The 24,367-nt window shown below is 42.7% G+C and overlaps 1 protein-coding gene across 3 annotated transcripts in view; it reads right to left on the bottom strand.

Annotated features, from left to right (window-relative positions):
• Positions 1 to 454: 454 nt before the first annotated feature.
• prdm5 (PR domain containing 5) overlaps positions 455 to 24,367 on the bottom strand; it is a 35,855-nt gene continuing 11,942 nt past the window's right edge. Inside the window, exons 12-16 of one of the 3 annotated variants that reach the window (XM_019278241.2) lie at positions 23,049 to 23,209; positions 19,704 to 19,797; positions 9,683 to 9,768; positions 5,149 to 5,253; positions 455 to 2,501 (exon numbers count right to left, since the gene is read on the bottom strand). In XM_019278241.2, coding sequence (XP_019133786.1) covers positions 2,337 to 2,501; positions 5,149 to 5,253; positions 9,683 to 9,768; positions 19,704 to 19,797; positions 23,049 to 23,209 — 611 coding nt within the window. In that variant the 3' untranslated portion in view covers positions 455 to 2,336. The remainder of the gene's footprint in view (positions 2,502 to 5,148; positions 5,254 to 9,682; positions 9,769 to 19,703; positions 19,798 to 23,048; positions 23,210 to 24,367) is intronic. The other 2 variants (XM_010730981.3, XR_003464008.1) reach the window with 2 other exon arrangements.

Raw genomic sequence — 24,367 nt, 5'->3', positions numbered from 1 at the left:
AAAATCAAAGGTTGTAAGACGAAAATGGAAAACCAGAGGCGTGGACGGTGACAGACAAGAGAGCGGAGCGATAATCAAAAGCAGGGATATCTCAACACCAAGCCTGACCTGTCAGCCATGTGGCAGACAGTATATTCCACTGTTGGACACCCTTACTACTACTACTACTACTGTTTACAAGATGCAACATAAATGCCACTGGATTTGAGAGTGCGTCAGTATGGCCTGGAGGCCTCACCACTAACAAGTAGGCGGCGGGCAGCACGAGCTCAGCCTGGGCCTCGGCGGGACCGGGGTGACTCGAGCTACGCCCTGCATGGCCAAGCGGTGAACCGAACTCCAGAGAGAGAGAGAGAGAGAGAGCGAGAGCAGGTTATCCCGACCCCCGTGCGATCTGAGAGTCATCGCTAACCACGCTTCTCGTGGAAAGCCTGACGGAGGCCAGAAATGAGCCCGGAGACATCACGCTGTGAAGCAATGGAGCCGAAATGTAATCTAACATGAATAGCAGTAATTAGTTAATTGTTAAACAAACAGCACACAGTCAAAAGACGTGAAGATAGACATACTGTAACAGTTATGTGTTTTTAGGAAGCCAAAACCACACATGGCAAGATTTATTGAGTTTGAACAGCAGCCACGTTTGACAAACTTCACACAGCGATGATGAGAAGGACTCGCAGCTCTCCCACTTCACTCCGGCGCTTGTGAGATTCTCACAAAGTTCAATCCTGAGATACCAGAGAGCCTCTGCAGGGGACGGACGTGAGAAAGAGAGTCCCCGCACCCACAGAGAGAAACCATCAGAGGCGCTCTTTGGTGTGTGGCTTTACAGATCAGGCGAGCGGTGACTGTGGCCTCGGAGAAGAAACAACAAAAAAAAAAAAGCCCTTAATTAGCCTTTGCTCCCAGCAGACTGCCAACCCAAGAATAGGGGTTAGATTAACAACGAGAACTGAACACTTTTAATCAACTCTCAGAGCGTTTCCTCGTACGCCCCCTCCCACCCCAACGTCAACAGTCCGCAAACACGTAATTAGAAGGAGCAGAGGAAATGGATGTTTGGTAGGTGATGAGGTTTTATACATTTCAAAATACAAAAGTGTGAAGTGACAATTCACAGTCTATAGATGCAGAATAAACAGCAGGGAAATGTGCATTAATCAGAGTAAATGAGGAAGCGAACGAGTCTGGATATAAAACAGGACAGAATTGCACTTCTATTGAAATACACGAAACACTGTATCCAACAATGGTTAATGAAAAACAACATGAACACGTACTGTAAGGCACAATGACCCTGGGCAATTCATATGAGAACTGTTCATTACGAAAGTCAACACACAGTACTTCAGATTTTTCTGTTTGTCCCTAATACAGGTCAGGACACAGAAACAGTAACTCTTTAAGCACCAAACAGGCCGTGGGAAAGGAAGGAACGGGTGAACTCATTCATCTTCGGTTGGTCCGACAGTTTTAATGTTCATATCTAAAAACAGACATCTGCTTTTACAGGCAAAATCTGCTTTTGTATGACATTTCTCCAATCAGCTGTCCCATGTTACAACAAAAACCATGCATGTTTTCTCAGGGCCATTCATAACAAAAAAATGCCCGCTCGAGTAGATCTTAAAAAAAAGAGCATGAAAGGCCGAGGACAGTGTGTTTATACTCTCTGGCTATCATGTAAATAAAAAGCTTTACTTGTGAGCTGTTTCGCATTTTCTATGTGCTTTTCAGAGCTCCATCTCCCCGTCTTTCCATTCAACCATCCTGTTTTAATACTCTTTATTTTGAAAATAATAAATAGAGCAACATGGTTTTTTGACGTACGCTCTGGGGCTTGAACACGTTTGGACGCCGGATAACAGGTGCAAAACGTAACAGAACGGTGTAAACATGTAGGAAACGTGGACAAAGTGCACTAAAAGGTCTTTGGTTCTCACGTGGCAACTAGCCACAGGTGTACAGTAAAGTGTTCAGACAGTTGGTCACTAAATGCTACAGTGGAAGAGGTCAGGCTGTAAAAGTATGAACAGTAACACTGGTTAGAAGTCAGAGAGACGGGAAGTGAAATGTCGGACACGGCGGCTCAAACGTAGTTGAGATAACAATATCTTTTAAAAAAAATGACAAATGTACAGTATTTCGATGTCTTGGCCAAATGTTTTCCATATTCTAAATGTTATGTATCTTTAATAACAACATTTCTGCTATCTACCCATCTGTGTATACAGTATGTAAAGGCTCATGCTGCCTGCATGAAAGCATGAGACTGAACTTTATCTGAGGAATCAGATATCGTTCTCATTCAGCCAGTGGTTCCATAATTGGCTCTAGCTCTCTGTTTCCCCGTGGACATTCTCCATATGTACTTTGAGGTAGTCGTTCCTGGTGAACTTCTTGTGGCAGAGCTGGCACTCTGCCATGGGCCGGTTAGGGTTGTGCGTGAGCTTATGCCTGCTGAGCATCTTCTTCAAGCTGAATGACAGGTCACACACCTAGAAAATAGAAATAAAAAATGCAGGTTTTATTAGTAAAAATTAAGACCTCGGGTTCTGTTGATCAAATTCTGCTCACTGCAGAGTTTAGTCCATACACAGGCGCAGCTGGAGACGCGGAGAGTGATTTGTAAATCACGCGCAGTCGACCTTAGCGACAGAAATCTTTCTTTTTTTTTCACCAGCAGCGAGAGGGAATGCATGCAACTTAACATCCATCATAAATGAGCCATTTTACACTGTACAAATGACTCCATCGTCCTCTATCAATCACAATAATCCGCCGCTGGCTGGCGTTCAGCTGCAGTTTAACGTACTGCTTCGAGAATCACAGCATGTGTCCTCCTCACTTCATCTGCGAAGAACTTCACGGCGCAATGAATTACATTCAGAGAGTCTTACACAGAGGCAGACAGTTTACATCTGCGAGTGGATGGAAAATGAATGAAAATCATCTTTGTTTGAACACAATCATCGTCAGAAACATGCAGATTTTTGTCATATTATCCTGTAGTCAGTCAAAACATTTCTGTTTTCCAACTATTGTTTGGTCCAGAGTTGTTCTCTGTTTATAATCTTATAGTCTTTCATTAGTTTTTCAAGCAACTTGGACATTCGTATTGATGTGCTATCGTGTTCTAGCTTTACTATCCAAGTGGAATTTAATATCGTTCCAGTTTCAGTAAAATATTGGGAATTTTATAAAGTGAAACAGTGACAGGAGCTGATGAGAGAAGGGGCCTCCTCGTCTCATCGTAACCCAGATGTTACTGGATGCTTCTACAACATATTTAATGCTGTTATGACAGACACTGCTTATAGAGCCCCTCCAGCTTGTCTGGAAAATGTTCCTGGAACCGTGCGATCCTTTTGTCTTGACTCAAAATCCAACCCCCCGAAATAAAATCCACATGTTATTTCTATTATCTTTAATAGTTTAGCATAGAATTATTTACATGAAAATTATTCTTCCACAGCCGGGAAAAAAGATTCCAGATGAATGTTGGGATGTTGCTGCGAGACACTTTCTGGTGACGCTTCACTGACAATGAATAGGATACTGCTTCTGCGGTCTTAAACAACAACTGTAGACTATCCTCTGGAGATATGGGCACATTTTCTGGGTTTAGAGCTGAAGGCGATGCCACCGACGGAGGCTTTTTAGGGTGTTAAAACTCAGGCGAGAGTCTGAGAATCGGGAGTTGGTTGATGGATTAGATTTAATATTGTTTTTTGATGTTCAGCAAAAGATTAAGAGATTTTTAGAGAGTTTTGTCTATGACTGAGCTGCTGACAACAAAGATTTATCTCCCCTCAGACAAAAACAAGACAGCTGCTCTTCCCCCATTTTAATTTTTTAAACCTTTTGGGTTTTTTGTCAGAACGCCCACAGGTTTTCATCACATAAATTCATATTTATTCTTTGTCTTATTCATGCTCTAATATACGTTTTATGTCATATTCCTTATCATACTCCTTTTTTGATATTGTATCGTTAAGTTAGTGCCTTTTTATAGCTCATTAAGTCATATTTTAAGCATAGAACAAACTATTCAAAAACTAGTTGGCTAATTTCCTTCTCTGTACCTAACTATTCAAAAACTAGTTGGCTAATTTCCTTCTCTGTACCTCCTGTTATCACATGCCACGATTACCATTTACAGTTGAGTAGTCATAAAAACAAGTTTTAACTTTTGAAACTACAGTTGCCATGATGCTTTTGGATTTGTAGGCTGTGGACTACAACTGTTTATTTTTTTTTAAGTGGCACTATGGATGCCAAATAAGCTACTATCTGTTCCTGTTTGCACTGTTCCCCTGGACGTACAGACATCTGTCACTGGATTACATTAATCCTGAAGAAGACTTGAAAATGTGGTGATTCTAGGGCAAATTATGTGCATCTTATTGTCTGTGATTTCAAAGCAGATTTATAAACCTTAATAATGTCCTCAGAAACTGTAAGTCCCACTGAATCTGTAAACGTATCATGTCTGTGTGATCAGAGTTATACCTCTGAGATGAAGAAGCTTTAATTGCCTGTCCATGTTGGTGAGCGAGCCGGACACTGGGATGCACCTGCCCCCCTCATAAAGCATCTTTACCTCACATCAATAATACGACAATAAAAAAAAAATTATCTTAATCCTGTTTGAAAGAAGTCCCTGAATCCTTCTCCTTCTGATTTATCCATCACATTAAAAGATTTTGAGGATTTTCAAAGGACTCTGAGTCGAAGAGACGCAGTTGTGGCTTTCGAGACAGAAAAAGCAGAAATACAGAGTAAATCACTTTTTTGTTTCCAAGTTTCCGAAACGGCATTCAAAAAGTTTGTTGCTAACATGGACAACATCTCCTGTCACATGTTCCCTCCCAAGTCTCTGAGAATAATTATTACTTCTACAGTATTATAAGCAGAGGGTAATTCCTCCCTCTGATCCTCTCAATGTGTTTACGTGAGATCAGCCCACTCGATCCTTCCAGAGAAGCAAGATCACTATCTGCCTCTTACTGAGCCCCTTCAGCTTCCCCCCTGTTACTCTTCCCCACATCTGGCCTTGTTCCATCACATATACACAGAGACAAACACATCAGGAGGAGGCAGCGGTTGGTTTGGAGGTACAATGGAAGGTGTTTGAACACTCACGTCACATTGGAAAGGTTTCTCTCCTGTGTGGGTCCTCATGTGCTCGTCCAGTCCTCTTTTCTGGCTGAAAGCTTTGTTACACTCGCTGCATTTGTACGGCTTCTCCTGCAGCGACACACACACACACACACACACACACACACACACGTACATGCTAAATTTAAAGCGGGTACTTGATGCGTCAAGTGTGCAGCAGAACAATACATAAAACAATACTTCCCCAGTTTGGTCACATATGGACAAAACCTGGAGAAGGCTTCGTGTCCATTATGGCGTACACAAATGTAATGACACACACATGTGCGCACACACACACACAGAGGGAAACAAACAGACACAGCACAGTGGAAAACACAAGAAGATGTGGAAATATCCACACGCTAACACGTTCACGTTCACACACTGATACCCTCTCTCTCTCTCTTCACACCCCGGTGTGTTCTCCCCGTGAGTTTATGAAGATGTGAAATGAAAGATTGCACAGCCCCTGCAGTAGGGAGGAAATGACCGGCGCAGGGGCCATCAAAAACACATGGATTCCTCAAAAGAGTAAGGAAAACACGGCACTGAAATTCCCTTTGAACATATATCAGTGCGCTGGCACTCTGGGGCTGTAGAATATCACTCCTCTGTCTCCACACCTCATCAGTTTACCAAAGAACATTTCCTCTGCGCCTTCTGGAGGCCTGTCTCAGTGTCAGTCAAAGCAGCTATCTCGCTGTGGGTGTGTGTGTGTGTGTGCATGTACAGTACGGCCTTGAAGGGTAGGCGTGTCCTACAGTCTGACGGGAAACAGAGGTGACACCTTAAAGACTTGAGGAGAAGTGAGAAGCGTGGAGATATCGGGAGCTGGTTCCCAGTGTCACTCTTTGGGGAAGCTGTTTTTGACAAGTCCGTCTGATAGCAAAAGGCTCTACCCATTTAAAGCTTAGTTGTCATGGGAACAGGGTGAATGCAGGAAGTAAGGGTCCTGGGAAAGGCACTATCATGTGGGCGAGGCAAGGAGTGCCCAGTGACACAGGATACAAAAGGAGGTAAAGATCAGGTTCACTGCATGTGCGCGTGTTTAAGTATGCAACTGTTTGTGTGCTTGTGACTGAATAAAGGGGCAGAATGGAAATAAAGCAGTGAGTGTGTGTGTGAGTGTGTGTGTGTGTGTGAGAAACCCGCCTTGAGGAAACAGACTCTGTAATGCAAATGTCCACTTAAATCTTCTGCTTTAAAGAGGATCTATTCGCGGCATGAATGGTTCTTGTATGACAAAGAAAAAGAAAAATCTATAAGCGGCCGAAGTTCAAAGGTCAGGAAACACATGGATGGACTTAGGTGATGTGGTGTACCCAGAATGCATCACTATGACCCCTGTAACATCGAACATCTGTACCTGGTGACCTTCAGTCTTCAGCAGCTGTTCACCCTCTGACCTCTGACCTGATCTTTCCTCTGCCTCTGACCACTCTCCGATGCAAAGATGGACTTTGGTTTATTTGCTTCAGAAGAGCCTCACGTCTCATGTGTCGTATTAAATATGTTGGTATTTGTAAAGCAGCAGGCCGACAGGAAGTCAATGTGCTCTGTTAGGGCTTCAGGCTGCACTTAGAAATCGAAAGCAACTCATCCTTGAAATGGTCTTCAAGATATAGTCTAAGCAAAAGAGGGTTAAAAAAAAAAGCAACCGAGTCACCACTAACAAAAAACTTTGTGTTTGAAAATTCATGCTAATGTTCACATGAAACATTAAAGTGCATTTTAATGTGAAGGCAGTGGTAGGCTTTGTGTTGACAGTCCTAGTCAGCTAACATTTACATCTAGATTTAGACTAGAAACAAAGCAGATCTGCGAGCCACGCACAGGTGAAGTGGTGTGTTTTGTCAACACAGAGGCGGCGGCAAGCATGCAGCAAAACTCCGTTTAAGAAAGATGAAAACATTTTTGTCATTTTGGCATAAAAAGTTACGTGGCATTTCCTCGGCAGTAGCTCAGTCTGTAGGGACTTGGCTTGGGGGACCGGAGGGTGGCCGGGTCAAGTCCTGCAGAAACCAGGAGAGGTGCCACCTCATGGTGCCCCTTAGTGAGGTACCAAACTCCTAACTGCTCCCAGGACGTTGCTATGTGGCTGAACATCACTCCACATTAAGCCTATGTGGACCTATATGTGTAAAACATGAATGAAAAACAAATCATCTTCTTCTTAACAGTTAAAACTGTTGCCGCTTATTTTTCTGTTTCCTGCAGAACTGTGTGTGTTGCATGTATTAGATAAGTTGAACGTGACAGTGTGTCTGCTGTTGAAGCACTTAAATAGTAGTTAGGGCATCTCCTCTTTAAAGGTTTAAAGGTGGAGTAAGCTTTTCTTTAAGTAATGCGATTCTATTCAACATGATGGTTGTACACAGCTTTACCTCTGTAAGAAGAAGAATAACAGCCACACTAACCTGTCATTCCAGCCATTCCAGCTGGGATTTGTGTGTCAGTTAATGTTAAATGACTTGCCCACGGACATTCAGCGTACGTTCTAGTTTGCAGAGATTTGCTGTTGTTGTCATGACAGCTGTAAGAGCAGGCGAGTTAGCAGTATCACTGTGTGGAGTTGGTTTAATCGCTCCTGGAAACGAATTGTCCACAACATCGCTAACATGAGTTATTTTAATTTCTGTGTTGTTGTTCGTGCTATATCATGGATTTCTCCAGAATCACTTGCCCTGCCTATAAGAACACATGAAACAAAGTAATTATCAGTGGGAAAGGAAAGGTCAACAAATTACAGCGTGTGGTAATTCTTCTTCACTTTGATGATTTCATTTTTGAAAAAGCGAAAGCGCTATCATTAAAAGTCGAGCATTATCAAGTTACGGAAGGCCTCTCTGAGTTTTAAACTGTCAAAAGTCATCTAAAAATGAAACCTCCCTCATGCCCGAGAACAGCAGATGGAACCGTTTACACAAAAAAGTGCGTTTGCAATCATCAACAACATACAGCAACATCCATTTGCATCAGACATCAAAACAATATCCTAAAATATCTCTTAATATCCAAAACGTCAGCCGTTCATATCGGCATCGAGCGTGCTCCGCTGTGATGTGGTCTGTGGCGTAAACACACAAGCTCCAAACGCATCCATCTCAAATCGTCTGTACGTTATTAACAGTGAGCTGCGGCTCTTTCAGCCAAATGACATTTGTTTTGCTCAACAGTGACTTCATCTGGCTCTGCTGTTTGTAACTGTTCAGCCCATATTTCAGAGCGCTGTGAGCAAAGGCAGATCTGGGAACATTAGGAACAAAACATCAGTCAGTTTAATCAGCAGCTCGCTCCAAAATTATACCTGCCTGTTTCTAGTGAGGGACGTCGACCTGGGCAGGATAGCTCCATTATCAACACACTGTACCAGCAGAGCGCTGTGCTCTGGACAGCATTACAACGGGACAAATCTTTGAAATTAACAGTGTTGACAGGCCACGACTGTCACAGTCATACTATATAAATCGACGATGGAAATCTATGATGAAACACATATTAAGTCTCATTTATCAAACGTGGCACTAACGCAGACGTCCAGATGCTCACGAAGAGCTCATGGAAAGCGCCGGCTAGAAGCTCAGTGTGTCGAGACGTGACGCAGAGACGAGATGATCGCTGATCCAGCCCAGCAGTGACCTCATGACGTCCACTGAGAAACCTGCCTTTGACTCACTTTACATTTACATGTTCAGGCCATCAAAACAATGTTTTCTACGTCTGCGTCTGAATGATCTGCATTGCCACACAGTTCATTTTCCTCCCCCAGTCTGTATTTACACTCTCACTGCCTTTTGTGTCAGTAGACATTACCGGATGATTTATGAACGAACCTGCAAATTACCTCATGATTAAATGGGCAGGGAGTGTCGCTTATGTTAGACACAGTGGAGACAGGATTTTTCTCATTAAGGCGAGGTGTGTGAGAACTTCTTTCTGCACACTGTGCAGCCCAGAAAAAAGACTAAACAGAGTACCTGAAGCGTAGCGCTGCAGATTGAGTGATAAAGTCAGCGGGACATCTGACACTGGGTTAGCATCCCTTTCTCTTCTCCTTTGTCTCTGCACCTATTCACTCACTGTGCATTGTGGAGTGTGGTTAAACACTAAAAACAACAATAAACAACTTGTCATTGTAGGGAGTGAACCAGAGATTAGGGAGCGCCTAATTTGCTGCTTTCTTCTTAACTAATAAAATGATTATACTTATGATTTACAGTAAAATGAGACATTAGAGTGTGTGAGTGAGTAGATTGGCAGTTAGTAGCGATGGAGAATTCATTCCACAACAAACATTTTGACTTGTCGAAGCAGGAAAAGTACACGCAGATGGCTGCATCACATTTAGGTGACACAGGGCTCTGGTATTGTGCTTGTTCACTCGCTGACATGGTTTACTTGGACACGTGGAGCAACGATTATTAGTTACATCTCTGCTTTCACAAGCCAAAATGTAAAGAGTCTATAATAACTAAGAATGGAAGATAGAAGTCCAAACAGGAGCGTGGGAACTTACACGAGTGTGTGTGCGGATGTGCATCTTCAGGCCATCGTTCTTGCTGAACGCTTTGTCACAGTAAGGGCACTGGTATGGACGCTCACCTGGGGAACGGAAAACCACAAGTGGGCGTGAGATAAATTCATTCACATACGACACTGATACTGTACAGGTTTAACTCTGCCAAACAGGTGCACATACACAGGAAGTCTTGACACTGACAGTGACACTCTACACTGACTTCAGGTGAATAAATGTCTCTGTCATTCATGCTCGTATCTGTTTCAGCACCATGTGACTTTGTGCTCCGGGTACAATCACCCCTGAGTCACACACCACCAACTATTTCACTGATTTTTGTGACACTGGATCATATTTTATGGAGAAAATGTTTTCTGGTTTCCTTCTGATGTCCACAGGGAGCTGAGCTGGTGTCATGCCAGAAGCGGAGCTGGGCAAGCGGGCATTTAAATGGGCTCAGCAGCCTCTAGAGATAACGTTAAAGGAGAACAAAGGTGATGTTGATGAAGGAAGCTTCGAAGAGAAGGAGAGAGAGTGACCAAGCAAAAAGCAGCCAGACAAGAGTAAATCTGGGACTGACTTTTAGTCATTGGTAAGAGCTTGGAGAAATTAAAGGATGAAAGACAGACACTTGATGTCTGGCTGTTAGCAAAGTTGGGGGCGCTAAATTGCAAATCCAAACATTCACTGTGAGGTGGATGAGAGAAAACAAACATGGACATTCACAGATGGTTCAGATGTGTACTGCAGCCTGTGTCCTGTCTCTTCCTGGCCTGTTCTGTCATAGATTTGACCTGGCTACTGGTCACCAGATAACTTTCACTCAGAGCCAACGATCCTGATCCACACTGACTTCCTACTGCAGAGCAAAAGCTTACATTGGCTACAACTGGCCAACAGTTTAGGAGCACATCAGAGGCAATGTGACTTATCCCAGTTGGATCAAAAGCAGTCCGGCCAAACTCTTACAGATCCTATCTGGGCACACACGGCTGATGACAAAGAGAAAGTGACAGGCTGTCAGTCAAACACTCTGCTGACACATGGATCTGTTTACCGCATGCTGATCCACAGGCCAGATAGGAGCACCAGAGCTGATTACTAATCTATAGAAGGGATATGAGGTAACCTATATAACCGCACTGAAATTAAAGTCTCAGACAGTACAGTATAAAAGTGAGGAGAAAAATACTGGGTTCAATAATTGCATAATTTATTTCATAGCTGTACCCTTAATCAGGAAGCAAGTGGAAGCTGAATACGTCTCCTGTGTCCAGGAATCAAACTTAAAACGGTCTATATTTTCCCAAGAAACGAGTCTCTTCTGAATTGATACACATGCCTGCAAGTGTACACAGTACAATTTAATGAAACTCTGCTAAAAATAGACACCTACAGCTACACATTTGTGTTCATTCCTTCAGTACAACGATCTAATTTCTTATCCGCTTCATAGTCTCTCTTTAGTGGCTGATTGTTGAACAGGCAAGCAAGTAATTTTATTGATGCGGGAGATGTTTTGCCCCTTTAAGTAATAAGGTTAATTAGCTGTGTTTCCTTGGGATTCAAAATGCAAAGATGCTTATTAAATCAGAAAATCCATCTGGGGAATACACGAGAGGAGTAATATCATCCCACTGCTATAAACACAACTGAGCAGAAGGAACGTTTCTCTTCTGTTCGGTAGGCGAGGAAGGCTTCACAGGAAATGTTTAAAGTCTGTGTAAAGTAAGAATAAATCTGAGTTTGTCCGACCAAAGAAGAAAGTGTTATTAACCACCCAGCCAAATTTGAATAATTAAAAATATTGACAAGTTTATGAAATTAGGTGTCAAAATGAGGTAAAAATGAATTCTCAACTCCAGGACTGTGAGCATCGACTGAAATGTGTCAGATGAGTTCAGAAAATGACACGACTAACTCTGAAACAGTCTGAGCTGAGATGAATTCATCACTATCTCTCTGCTCAGGGTGGCCTCAGCGTGTCATCGAGCCACCCTTTAAGGACCGCCCACAAAATCCTGAGACTGAAAACTGGTGAAAAACTGTTTGAACCTCTAACTGCACATTTCAGTGATATAGCATTCAAAGTTTTTTCACGTGTATTCAGCAACTATTTTCCAACATATTTAAGAAATTTCAGAATTTCCTTTACACAGACTTTAATGGTGATTTGGCAAACATTCACGGCCCTTCAGGCTTTTATCTTGGCAAATGCTTTTTGAGGAAATGTGTATTTAAATAGTTTCATTCGAATATCGCTGCTGACTCGATGAGACTAACCAGATCGACTCATGTGTCATTTCTGGTGTCTGACTCCGACTTTGACCTTACACATTTTTTATTATCCCGACATTCCATTGTCAAAAGACCAACAATGGTAACACGTCCCACAAATCCTGCGTCCCGCTTTCAACAGAGGAGGCTACGACAGCTGTCATGTAGCAGATGCACGAGTCACCCGCCATAAACCCCCCCACAAGAGGGCTTCAGAGGTGTACAAGGAGGAGCGCTGTGACACCCGAGTAATAAAACGTGTAACCTCACGTTGGCGCGGAAAGGGTTAACGTGACATATGTGGACTGATTACACATACTGAAACATGTGCGAGAGGGCAGCCCGGCATTCTGTCCCAAAATCCCCTTCTGTGCAATTTCAGCCTCCAGGAGGCCTTTTGTTGACAAACAGGAAAATCTGAATCCCAGATGTGTTTTGAGAAAGAGGAGAGCAAATCCTATGTCTTATGTAGCATGTGCGGTATCAGGTTAAGGCCTAGTGCTAGCCTTGGGGAGTCCTGGGGAAGGCATTAGTGTGCTAATAGCAGCGGAGCACAGTGTGCCAGTGTACTTCTGCGGCTTGGATCACGTCCCTCCCAGGAGCTGGCTATTGTCAGCTAATACACAGCGCAGACAACCACACCCTGCGAACACGGAGGCTCGCAATAAGCGCGCCGCAATGCACCTACTTAACCTATACACTCTCCGGTTCTGGACATGTGTGCCTCATTTGGAAAATCCGAACAGAGAAAATGATGCTATTCGATATTCTAAAAGAGGTCATTTATAAATACGCTCACTTATAGATCACATACGCTGCTCAAAACTACTTTCTCCGCTGCTTCAACCTGCTCCGAGCGATATGTATAACAAGAGCAACTCGATCCTTTAGCGAAACAGGAAATAAACAAATGCTACTTGGGAACATAAGTAGTAACATTCCTGCAACATTGGTCTTTGTTATTCGTGCGAGAGGCTTAGTGTCTGTTCTGCTGAGTGTTACTGTAACTGGAAACCCTCCACTTATTCTCCAGATTGAGCCAGATTGTTTGGGGATTATGAGGGGTGGCTGCAGCACTGAGCCAGGGCTTTATGTGTGTGGAGATGGTAACTGATTTAGCATGTGCTGAAACAGTACACCATCTCTTTGACCCTGGGTGTCTCCCCCGGCCCCTGCTGTGGCCCTCACACTCCTTGTCTGCTAATCGATCCGTTTGGCACCCCTCGTGTGTTGTATATGTGTGCGTACGGCCGCGTGTCTGGTTAGCAGATGGTCGGCTTTGTCGTTTTTGCCTGCCGCGCGGCATTCGTGTTATGGAGAACGCTTTGTAGCTTCGGGGCTCCGGTCTGAAAGACATTAGTGCTGTCCGTCAGAAATTAATTCCTGGCTTCCTCCAGTTCAGCCAGACTGTGGCCCTCCACTGTCCTTCTCTCTGCCCTGTGTCACATGCCGACAGGGGCCACAGAGGTAATGTGATATCAGCGTGTTGGAGATGATAAGAGATCGCCTTTGATGAGCCGTAGGAACGCAACTTTTACACTTGACCTTTCCATTATAGCCCGGGTCTCAGTAGATTCCTCTACTTCCTCAAACAATTCTCTTGAACTTGCCCAATGAGGAAGGTGTATCATAACAGACCTGCCGTGACCGCACATGCAGCGCACGCGAAACACAATCCTCAATCCAAATTAAGCATCTGCACGGTGCCCCACAAAAAAAAAAAAAAAAAAAGAGCTAAAGCTGTGAAAGCGAGGCTCCATTCATCAGGAGGACAAACAATAACCCTGTACATGGTGATTTTACTTTACAAGATTGTAACCATGACCACAGTCAGGACAAACAAAATCATCTGTAAATAGGTTTAGTGATTCCAGAGTTCTACCAGATGTCCGTTCGAGGGCAGCTGTTCTGTCGTGAGACCACTTAAAGCTGCAATGTGTAGCTCTTTAAAACATCAAAATATTGCTGTGTATAATTACCATAACAAATGATCGAGACAATTAATATCCTCTGTTTAGCTTAGTGAGACGGCATGCTCCTATTCCTTTAGTGAAAAACTTTTTGATTGTTTGATTTTGATTGACTGTATTGTATTGTACGGTATAAGAAATCCATATTTACGCAAAGACCGGTGGCTTTCTTATTATTATTTTGTGCCTCAGAGCGATTCAGTGTAAAAGATGTCACTGAAAATACAAATTGAATGTTTTATAGAAAGTTTTCTATTTGTCTAATAATGAGCGTGATGATTTACTGATGTTGGAATGCTTCATGTGGTACACAACTGTAACACAAGCTCGTAGTTCATGAGGAAAATCTATTTTACTTGTCATCCGTAGTCCAAAAGTTAGACCGACCGTGTGTACTCTGAGTCTCAGAGGAAAACAAGGTACTGGGCTTTGGTCTGTGTTTGTGTTATCTAGTGCGGTGTTTCTCAAACTTTTTACAGCCTCAGAAAACAGGTGTACCAACATCGTGACTGAGGTTTATTTGTAATAAGATTATTTATTGTTGTTCTATCCTGAAGGGAACTAGTTCAGTAATCAGAGCTAATTTGATGGAAAGGGGGGTTGTACTGATCCACACTTTGTAATATTTCCAATTTGGAGCCACAAAACGTTCATTTTTCCTCCACCTTCTAACTCGATATCACATTTTAGCTCTTCAACTAGATGAATGCACGCAATATGTGCACATATGTTAAAAAACATTCCAGCTAGTTCATTTTCAATTCAAATTTTGTCATGTATTGATAGTATACGGTTTGGAATTTATCAAATTTTGTGTGTTTCAGGGATTGCTCCAAGTACCACTACAGGGAGGTCGCATACCACAGTTTGAGAACCAGCAATCTAGTGTTCATAAGCGGATAATAACAGAATAGTGATGATTACCCAGTGGCATTTTGATTTGTCAGCCTGGAGACTTTGAAAGCACATTTCTCCAAATATAAAATTCAATGATTTTGGTGGCTTGACCACTTCTGGGCACTCAGAAAACCAAAAACAGCAAAGCCAAAACAACGGCAGGGGGCTGTAACGAGTTATGAATCGATGTCACTCCAGGAATCCCGCTTTGAGTGACAGATTCATGGGTTTGAAACGCTGCATGGTGGGACAGAACTTTATGGAAAATCATCATTATAGCCACAATTATGAGGCAAATAGAGCATTCTCTATATAAAGTAAGCTAACAGGAATGTGAGAATTGTCGAGCCAAAAGTCTGGATATCTGGGCCTCTTTTTTTTTTTTTATTCTCTTTTAAGTGCACCAACTTTATAGGAGTACAAAACTAAATTGCCGGAGCGGCCCTTTAATTTTCCTGATTATAGCATCTTCAAATGATTCCGATGGCATATGTTTTTGTTTGTAGACAAATGAGACAATCCCAGAGTAAACTGGTGCGGTCCATGTGTCGCTTTCATGTCAGTGTCTCCCGGTTGAATTCATGGCCTTAACATACCCCATCTCAGACAGCTGTGCGTGGAGTTGACACGTTGTAGTGGTGGTTTCTTTCTGTTTTACTCTCTCATGTTTTTGCTTGTTAAATTTACAGGAGAAAACTCTTTTTATTTGTTGGTTTTGATGCTGGTGGTTCCCTTTTTTTTGGGGACTACTGAACATGTGCAAACACACTTGGCAACCCTTTAGCAAGACACATGGAAAGAAATATCAAAGCATGATTCATAATACAACATAAACACTAAATCAGCATTTTCTTTTTTTAAGGGTTAAAATGCCACACCAATTATTCGTAACACAGCTCATGGGGCTTACGCTGATCGCCCAAACATGACATGTCCTATGATGTCAGTATGACAGCAAGGCGCTGGGTTTTGTCAACGTTTCCCTTGGCACAAATAATTTTCATGACCCCAATGGTTATTTACCACATCATGGCACACACGGTGGGAAAATGTACTCTCACTGAGCTGTGATGTGGACACATTTTTTAACGGGGGCCAAAAAGAATAATTCAGAAAATGATAGAAACATCCATCATGACTACTGAGTTCCACGACGTCTTCAACATGCCCGTCCAAGTTCTCGACAGCTCGCGTTTTATTGGTTGTCTGTGATCTCATAAAGGGCTCGCTCTGCCCGAGAAGACGCCTGCCTCTGTGGTACTAACTAACTAATTTGTTTGAGCTCAACACGATGTTCCAACCAAATCAAATTGAAACAAAATCCAAGCCAAATATACAGTACACGTCTCGCCAGCTACTTAACGCTCTCAGGTCGGTGTTTGACAATTTCTCTTTTAATCCATCTCTCACTTCACCCATAATGCTCCCCAGTGTTTGATGGTAAAATGATAGGGGGAAGGAAATCTCTAAGGAATCCTTACAAAGTCCTCTGTGTTTAGTAGGTAAATAATCAATGCTGACTTGTTCCTGTGAAGCAGGAAGACAAACAAGATCGAGCTTTCCTGTCTGCCATCCAGAGAAGCCTTCGATTTAAAGGTCTTTACCTCAGCTGGTGGCCTTCTTTAAGACGTTACTGACAGAAAAACTGCCCGTCTTTAAAGTTTTACTTACATTAACGGCGTTGTTTTATGATTTACGCATTCCACATTTATCTGCACGTCCACAGATGGGTTACATTGAGCTCTTCACTCTTCGCTGTTTGAGAACAAGATGAGTCTTGTCGGGATTGTCGCTCAGGGAACGACTCACACTTTTCACCAAAGCTTATTTTTCCCCCCCTCACACAAAAACACAACAAACAAAAAAAAAGCCAGCCTATAGAATGAGGGGACAGATTTACAGCCAGTCAGGGTCAAGGGTCATCCGGCTGGATGCTTTCTTGGAGTGGTCTTTTCTCTCTTTCCTCCTTTCTTTTCTTTGAGGTGTCCCCTCGGCTCCCACCCCTCCCCCAGCATTCCTCCCTTTTGTTTATTCTATATAAATACAATCAGACTGGGCCGCGGCCCACACTGGTATACATTCTCTCTTCTTCTGTCAGTTTGTCCTTCACACATACACATGTACGAAAACACACACATACACGGCTCGCGCACACACACATACAAAGGGAGCTGTTGACAAAGTGTGGTGGGCTGGTCAAAGGACCATCGTCCTGGCACCACTCAAACATACACACACACACATTTTGAATGATAGCCTTATAGTCAACACTAAAGGGAAGGGTCTGAGAGGCGACACATGCGATTTAAGCTGCAAAGATTTATAATTCGATGTGTCGGATAAAACATGATTATATTTGTCTGAGATGAGATTTACTTAGTGAGATCATTTAATCCATGATAACTGTTTCATTTAGAACAGTAACTGTATATTATGGTGCAGCACTACCTCTTCAGTCTCACAGCTAAAATGTTTTTTGTACCAGGCTGTAAACATGTTTATTTCTACTGTGAAGTTGGACATTTTAACATGGGAGCTTATGGAGATTGACTTATTCTGTAGCCAGCCTCAAGTGGACGTTTGAGGAACTGCAGTTTTGTGTCACTCGGCTTCACTTCACAGCCACAGAGGTTGCCACTTGGGTTAAACAGTGAAGTGATGTATCATGTTCATTGTTGTCCTTCAGTTAAAGCAGACATAAGTGATAAAGTAACAGTAAAGTTTATAGTTAACACTAAGAGTAATCACATCAGAGAATGAATTCACTAATCAGGGGGTGGTTACGTGGGCTGGTAATGATCAGAAGATAAACTTCTAACCAACGTTTTGAGAAACTTACTGATTTGAAGTGATTTTCAGCAGACGAGTCTGAAACTAAAAAGCAGTAAAGTAACGTATTTAAACCCCCCAAAAAATAACGAGGAGACAACATGAGAGGAAGAAGAAGAAGAGATGGAAGAAGTTCAGACAGAGTGAGGAAAAGACGGAGACAGGAGGGGGGCAGAGAGACGGAGGAGACGAAAGAAAGAGTGAGTGAAGGAGTTTAGAGGCCAAGAAGTGTGTGTGTGTGTGTGTGTGTGTGTGTGTGTGTGTGGCCGTGCCAGGTCTCTGCACCAGTCTGTTGGTAAGGAGACGCACAGGAATGTGTAGCTTTCCAGTTTAAGGCAGTTTAATGAACATCCAGGGCTCTATTTTTGTGGCAGTGCAAAGACCGGAGCGAGCAGCGCTCCATCATGTTGGAATTTTCTCATATTAAAATGTGATGGTGTTTAGTAACCTGGTTCCAGACCTCTAATCACACACACACATCTTCGATTTCAAGCTCGAATTCAAATAAGTTCAGAGTGTCACGTCTTGACAGCTTGTTCCTCCGGGTGGAGAACCAGACAACCAATCAGGACGTCAGCTAGCCGCCTCGCTACATCAACAAGCTGACTTACATAAATACTAAAAACTCTAAATTTCTTGATTATGATGAAAATCGCTAACTTAATCAGACGGCTTTCACAAAATCTTGGACAGGTTTAAATTCTTAGACTTACCAATGTCAAAACTAAACAAGTATTCAATCCACTAAGAAACATTCAACAAATAAGGTTCGACTCAAACGGGAGTGTGGACATCTCTGAGAGAGATTGTTTGAATATGTGCTCTGTGCAGTCGACTTCAGCTCAGTCTTGGAGAGTGTTGGCAAGTTAAAATGTGTACAGACGGGTCAGGTCGACATATTTTGGAGCTGCCCGGGCATCCGGTCACACTGGCAGGAGAAGCTGACTGCTCTTTCTATTTGGGCAACACTGCAGCTCACTTATTGGTCCAAAGACAAAGACAAATATCTATTAAAGGCACTATTATTATGCAGAAAGAAAGCTGCAACCACGTTTTGTTGTGTTTTTATATTTCTTTAAAAATAAACTACGATCTGGCGGATTACATTTATGATCAGACACATTGTATGAATACATAACTGGGTTAGTATAAGTGTTACTGATGCTGTAATGTACATATATACATCACAAATACTGTATCCAATGGGAGTAAACCTACAGCAGTTTTCAACGGTCTGCACTTATTATAAATTAGTCCTTTATGTTTATCAGTGACGTACAGATTGTGGATGTGTTCCCTGTTTTCTCTTTACTGTGCGTCACATTCTTTGTTTAATACTGTCTGATTTCTGTTTTGTCTGTTTTTAAAGAAGTGAAAGTTCAGTTGATACATTGGTAACTTTTCCTAATGATTGCAACTGTTGTTTCCGTGTTCGCTTCACACAGACAAAGTAATGCTGTGACAGCTGGGCTGCAGAATCAAAGGAGTTATCTGTGGCGACCTTGAGTTTCAAATAATTTCATCCAAACAGAAACAAAGTCGCATCTACAAGTCTAGATAAGTCAGACAGTGTGGGGAAAAGCTTTGTCTGTCCTCTCACTGTCAGAAAGCAGCTTTTCTACCACTGTTAAAGAAGTGATACAAAATAATCTGATTACTGACCTGCTGCATGCATATGTGGATATAGCAGTAACCAGGCTGCTACAGTGAATGTAAAAACATTCTCCAATGAACTGTGTGACCTGGTTTCTTGAATGCATGTAAATGTAGCGCACAATGTCAAACAAAGTAGCTCTATAGCTCGTCTGATTATCAGACTGGGCATTTGGTGGGAAAATGGGAAGACTACAGATGACCAGTAGACTAAACTTTAGTTCTGGATCCACGTAACATAAATTTCAGTGTGATTACAGCAAGAATGCCAGACTGAACTGAACTGTCTTTTATATCTGTGTGGACGTGTGTTAGGACGATACTCCACCATCTCTAGAGGTGATGTTAATGGCAGCTGATGGAAGGTCGAATTGACAAAGCACTGAACTGACCTGTATGGCTGCGGATGTGGACCCTTAGCGTGCCGTTGCTGGCGAACTTTTGTCCGCAGTACGGGCAGATCTTCTCCTTTTCCCCCGTGTGTGTCTGGCAAGAGAAATGATGAAACAGACATATGGTCGATGTTAAGAAAAACATTTGTACCGTTCATCCTCACATCCTTCCTACATTACAAAGTAAAATGTGATCGACTGTGATAGCTGGAGTTCAACGTCGGGAACATCATACTTATCAGAGGCGCATCGGGGGGCTATCAAAAGTGGAAAATGTAACTTTATATAATGTATCTTCAAACCATTCATACGGACATTATCTGATTTGGTTTTTTAGTTTGTCTGGTAAAAGCAACTTTAATACCCTTCTTTTTTTTTAGAGCAAACTGTCTGGGTAAAGAATTAACTAAATGTAGTTTTCTCCTATAGTGCACCGCTAACTAGCTCAGTGAATGGAGATGCACATGTTCACATGACAGTGGATCCACTGATCTGCCCTGAAGACAGGATCAAAGAACACAGACGATGCAGATTTGCAAGGGTCTAAAGCCCGGGGGACTAAAGGCCAGGGTGCACGTATGCATTCATCTCATCCTCCTCCATCTCCACCTCCTCCTCCTCCTCCTCCCTCTTCTTCCTCTCCCAACAGTCCACCGTGTTGAGCTCTCCGGGCTCATAAGGGCCGCACATGCAAACGGGGACGTGAAGCATGTGGAAAGAGTGCACCACCTCCTTCTACCTTTCCCTCCACCCCTCCTCTCGCTCCTCTCCTTCACTGCCTCTTTGTTGAAAAGTACGTTCTTAAATTCCTCCTCCTGGCCTGTTATAAATTCCCTGAGAATAATCCTGAGTATGAGAGGCTCAAACTCAGAGCGACAGTTTCAACAGCAGTACAACAATACAGGAACACCTCCTCTCCGGGCCCCCATCCTTTCCCTCCACCACCCTACTGTGTCCCTCTGACACCTCGGGTGTTTCGTTACAAAGACTCCATCAACACACACACACATATGCTCACACAGTCACACACACGCACATACACACGTGCACGTTAACAAACAAATGTATTCGCAACTCACACACACAAGCATGCACAAACAAATCCTCATATATGAACACGTGTGTCCCAGATGGAGCCGTGTTGCATTATTTAGTTTCTTGTTTGTATAACACACAAAACATCGCCGTTTTCTCCCCTCGTGATCAGACAGCCACAGGGAACGCAATTTCACTTGGGAACGTCACGTTCCAAATCATACGTGTGGAATTTATTGGGAGTTTTTTTATATATAAATGATCTCTATGTCTGTAAGTACTCAAACACCAACCCTGTAATTTTCATTTGTGAGTGAATTCTTTCAATCCAGCACTAACAGAGGTGAAACAATCCTGTACAATGTGTAACACATACAATACATGCACATACATGCTGACACACACGCCCTCTCATATAACAGCATTGACTGTAACACAAGAGTGCTCCACGAATAACACGAGCCTGTTCTGCAGGAGCCGCACAGCCTTACTGCTCATTTACACGAGCAACTGCTGCAGCAGCACATATGACCAAATCCAGTGAGACAAACAGACGATCAGACCGGTTAAACGTCCACAGTCAGCCTGAAATGTCTCTGAAACTGACACTACCCAGGTGGATTCATGGACTAAACTCTGATACTCTACCTGTTGTGTTCTGGCTTTGTTTATTACATGTACCCAGCTTCTAAATCTGAGTCTGACTCACAATTTAAGCTGCAAAATAGAGACACAAAGAAGTTTAATATCATCAAGAGAGACATAGACAGTGAATTAAAGTGAGGGAGCGCTGGCCTTGATGAAGCCAGTTAATCTATAAAGTTATTTCCTGACCGTTCAGCACTAATAGACACAGACCCTCGCCCACCAAAACACCGCCACAGCGCATGATCCTGTCTGAAGTCCGCTGCATCCACTTAAAAACTGATATTTGATTAGAGCATCTCTTAAATAACTTCAATTCAAAATGATCTGACATATTCACTTGTTTAAATGAGTAGCAGCATGATAATGCATGATAATTCAAAAGTAGAGGTGAAACAATTAGTTGATCTAACAATTAGTCGATAGACAAAAAAATGAATCTGCAATTATTTTGCTAATTGATCAAGTTTGATTTTTTTATTCACATATTCTCAGATGTGAGACTGAAAATGATTTCAGTATTCAAACTTATATTTGTGGCATTTTCTCACTATTTCTTTAATTCTTTTATTGCTCTTTTTTTTCTTTTTTTTGCTATTTCAAAGACTGAATTAACTGATGGATCGAAAAAATAAACATCAGATTATTTATGTGGAAAATAATCATTATCTGCAGCCTGACTCAAAAACATCATTTCGTTAGAAAAATCTGGATCAGATGTTTGGCTTTCATGTTCAAAACGTTACTTATCTTGCTCCATTTACTTTTGATTTTCATCATATGTGCAAAATCAGACGTGCTGCTCAGACGGTTAGATTCTGATACTAGCAAAACATAGCTGTCAGAACTATTTGTGATTATTTGGGGGGCCAAAGTTTGCTCAGACAAACAGTTGGCAAGTATCAAGGTGTGCATTAAATAAGACCTCAACAATAGCATGGCCAGAAGCAGGGTTACTCTGTGCATGTAAACACAGCCAGCAAGTTGTCGTCTCCTCGGCAACCTGGCTTTGATCAAGGCCAGATCTCTCTGCAGCCTCCAGACCCCGTAAGCAGCGAGACAGTTCAACATGCCAGTCTTCAGCCCTACTGTTCTGAGACATTTTCTTTTTCCGTGTGCCAAGAATCTGTTTGGTTTCAATCTTGATCCATAACCACACCGGACGTTGTCAGATTTAGGGCTCATAATCTGCAGCGAGATCTGTTTGGGGCTTTGAAACCCTGCGGAGCTAATGGACTAACTGCCATTTCTAATCAACATAGGAATTGATTTCTAAGCCTTCATGGGCAGCAACGGTCAAGATGGATGTCTCCGCCAGGTTTGACAGTTTAAGATATTAACGGAGTTAGCTGCATCACTTTCGTGAGACGGGGACTGGATGTGAGACAGTGGAAACATTTTGGTGAAGTAGTTTTTTTTTTTTCTTCCCTTTTGAATTCAGCGCGATAGCAGACGATTGATGATGGAAAATCTGTTGCTGCGACTTAGTGGAATGTTTTCATTTTTACCTTTAACTCAAAATGCAGAAGGTTTCATAAGTGATGTTCAAATAACCACAACAGAAATGCAGCTTGAACTCAGTCGCAGGACAAAGTGGGAGACCTTGCAGACATTCAATCACCGTCTATGATTGAGGTCTGTCTGGCTCCAGCTCTTTTCACTCACCTTCTTGTGGCTTTTGAGGACTGAAGGAGTGACAAAGGCCTTCTCGCACAGGTCGCACTTATACTTCTTATGGCCGTCGTGCACCACCTGGATGTGGACGTTGAGCGTGTCTTTCCTCTTGAAGGTGGCGTCGCACTGGTCACACTTAAATGTCCTCTCACCTGCGGCAAGGACAGGGGAACATTTGTAAGAGCCATTTCCAGTAATCTATTGTTGTTGCTGTAAACACACAGTCATCACGCACAGCAAGAGGGGAACCAATTTCACCGGGGCGATTGTGTGGGCAGAGAAACACAAAGAGCGGTGTTTCATTGCACCAGACAATCCCAAACAACTGTCTTTAGAAAGGTCTGGTCCTGCTTTTTTTTTTTTTTTAACAGAAGCCTTTATTGTGTATTTGTAGCTGACATCCCAGGGGAAACAGTAAAACAAACTGCTCCGCCATATGTTTCATCTGAACGTCAAATGGTTCTGTAAAAAAAAAAAAAAACATGCCTTATTTTATTAATCACTCCACTGAAAAGCACTAAAACACCAGACAGACAGTACTCAGACGCACGGAGGCACGATCTCAGCTGTTCACAGAGCGCAGGCTGATGTTTTCCTTCACGCCTCTGCTCTCTGCCTCCATACAACAGCCTCTATTGTTGAAGACTAGTTGTTTCCATTATATGGAGATCATTCAATTTCCACAGAGTAGTTTGGAGAGAGTGTGTGTGTGTGTGCGTGTGTGTGTGTGTGTGTGTGTGTGTGTTTGGCAGGAGCAAATGCTTACAAGCTTGTACTCGTTCTCCTATTACCAAGGCCGGTGATGGTCAGCTCAATAAAATGGAACACCAGCGAAAGCCCAAGGTCCATTGTGTTTTTAATCAAATCGCAACGTTCACTTGATCATAATTAATGTCAACGACACCCTCGCATAGAGATTTCATTATGACTTGGAGCAGGGCTTCAGTCTGGTGTTGAACCATGCATGCACCTACACAGACACGGACAGATAGTGATTTATACGTTCGCGGGATTGTTCTCGAGATCTCACGGCTGACATCTGACCCCGCATGAATGTGCCGTGCATGTTAATTGGACGAGAGCCGCGCATACGGGGAAGTCAACTAAAATAAAAATAAAAACCTGAAATAAACTTAGTGTAAAATTGATCTTGGCTTGCAGTTTCACTGGCAGGTGTGACATTTTTTGTTTTTTATATTTCATGATTTAACTTCAGCAGCTGTTCGCTCACTGACAGCTGCCTGAGGGTCTATATGTAGATCTAAATCGCTCTCCAGGATCATCCTCCATTATAACACCTGACAGTGTAA

The sequence above is a fragment of the Larimichthys crocea genome, chromosome XVII (assembly GCF_000972845.2).
Source record: "Larimichthys crocea isolate SSNF chromosome XVII, L_crocea_2.0, whole genome shotgun sequence".
In the NCBI taxonomy this organism is placed as follows: domain Eukaryota; kingdom Metazoa; phylum Chordata; class Actinopteri; family Sciaenidae; genus Larimichthys; species Larimichthys crocea.
The sequence above is the reverse complement of the archived record's forward strand: the minus strand, read 5'-3'. Positions and strand labels throughout refer to the sequence as shown.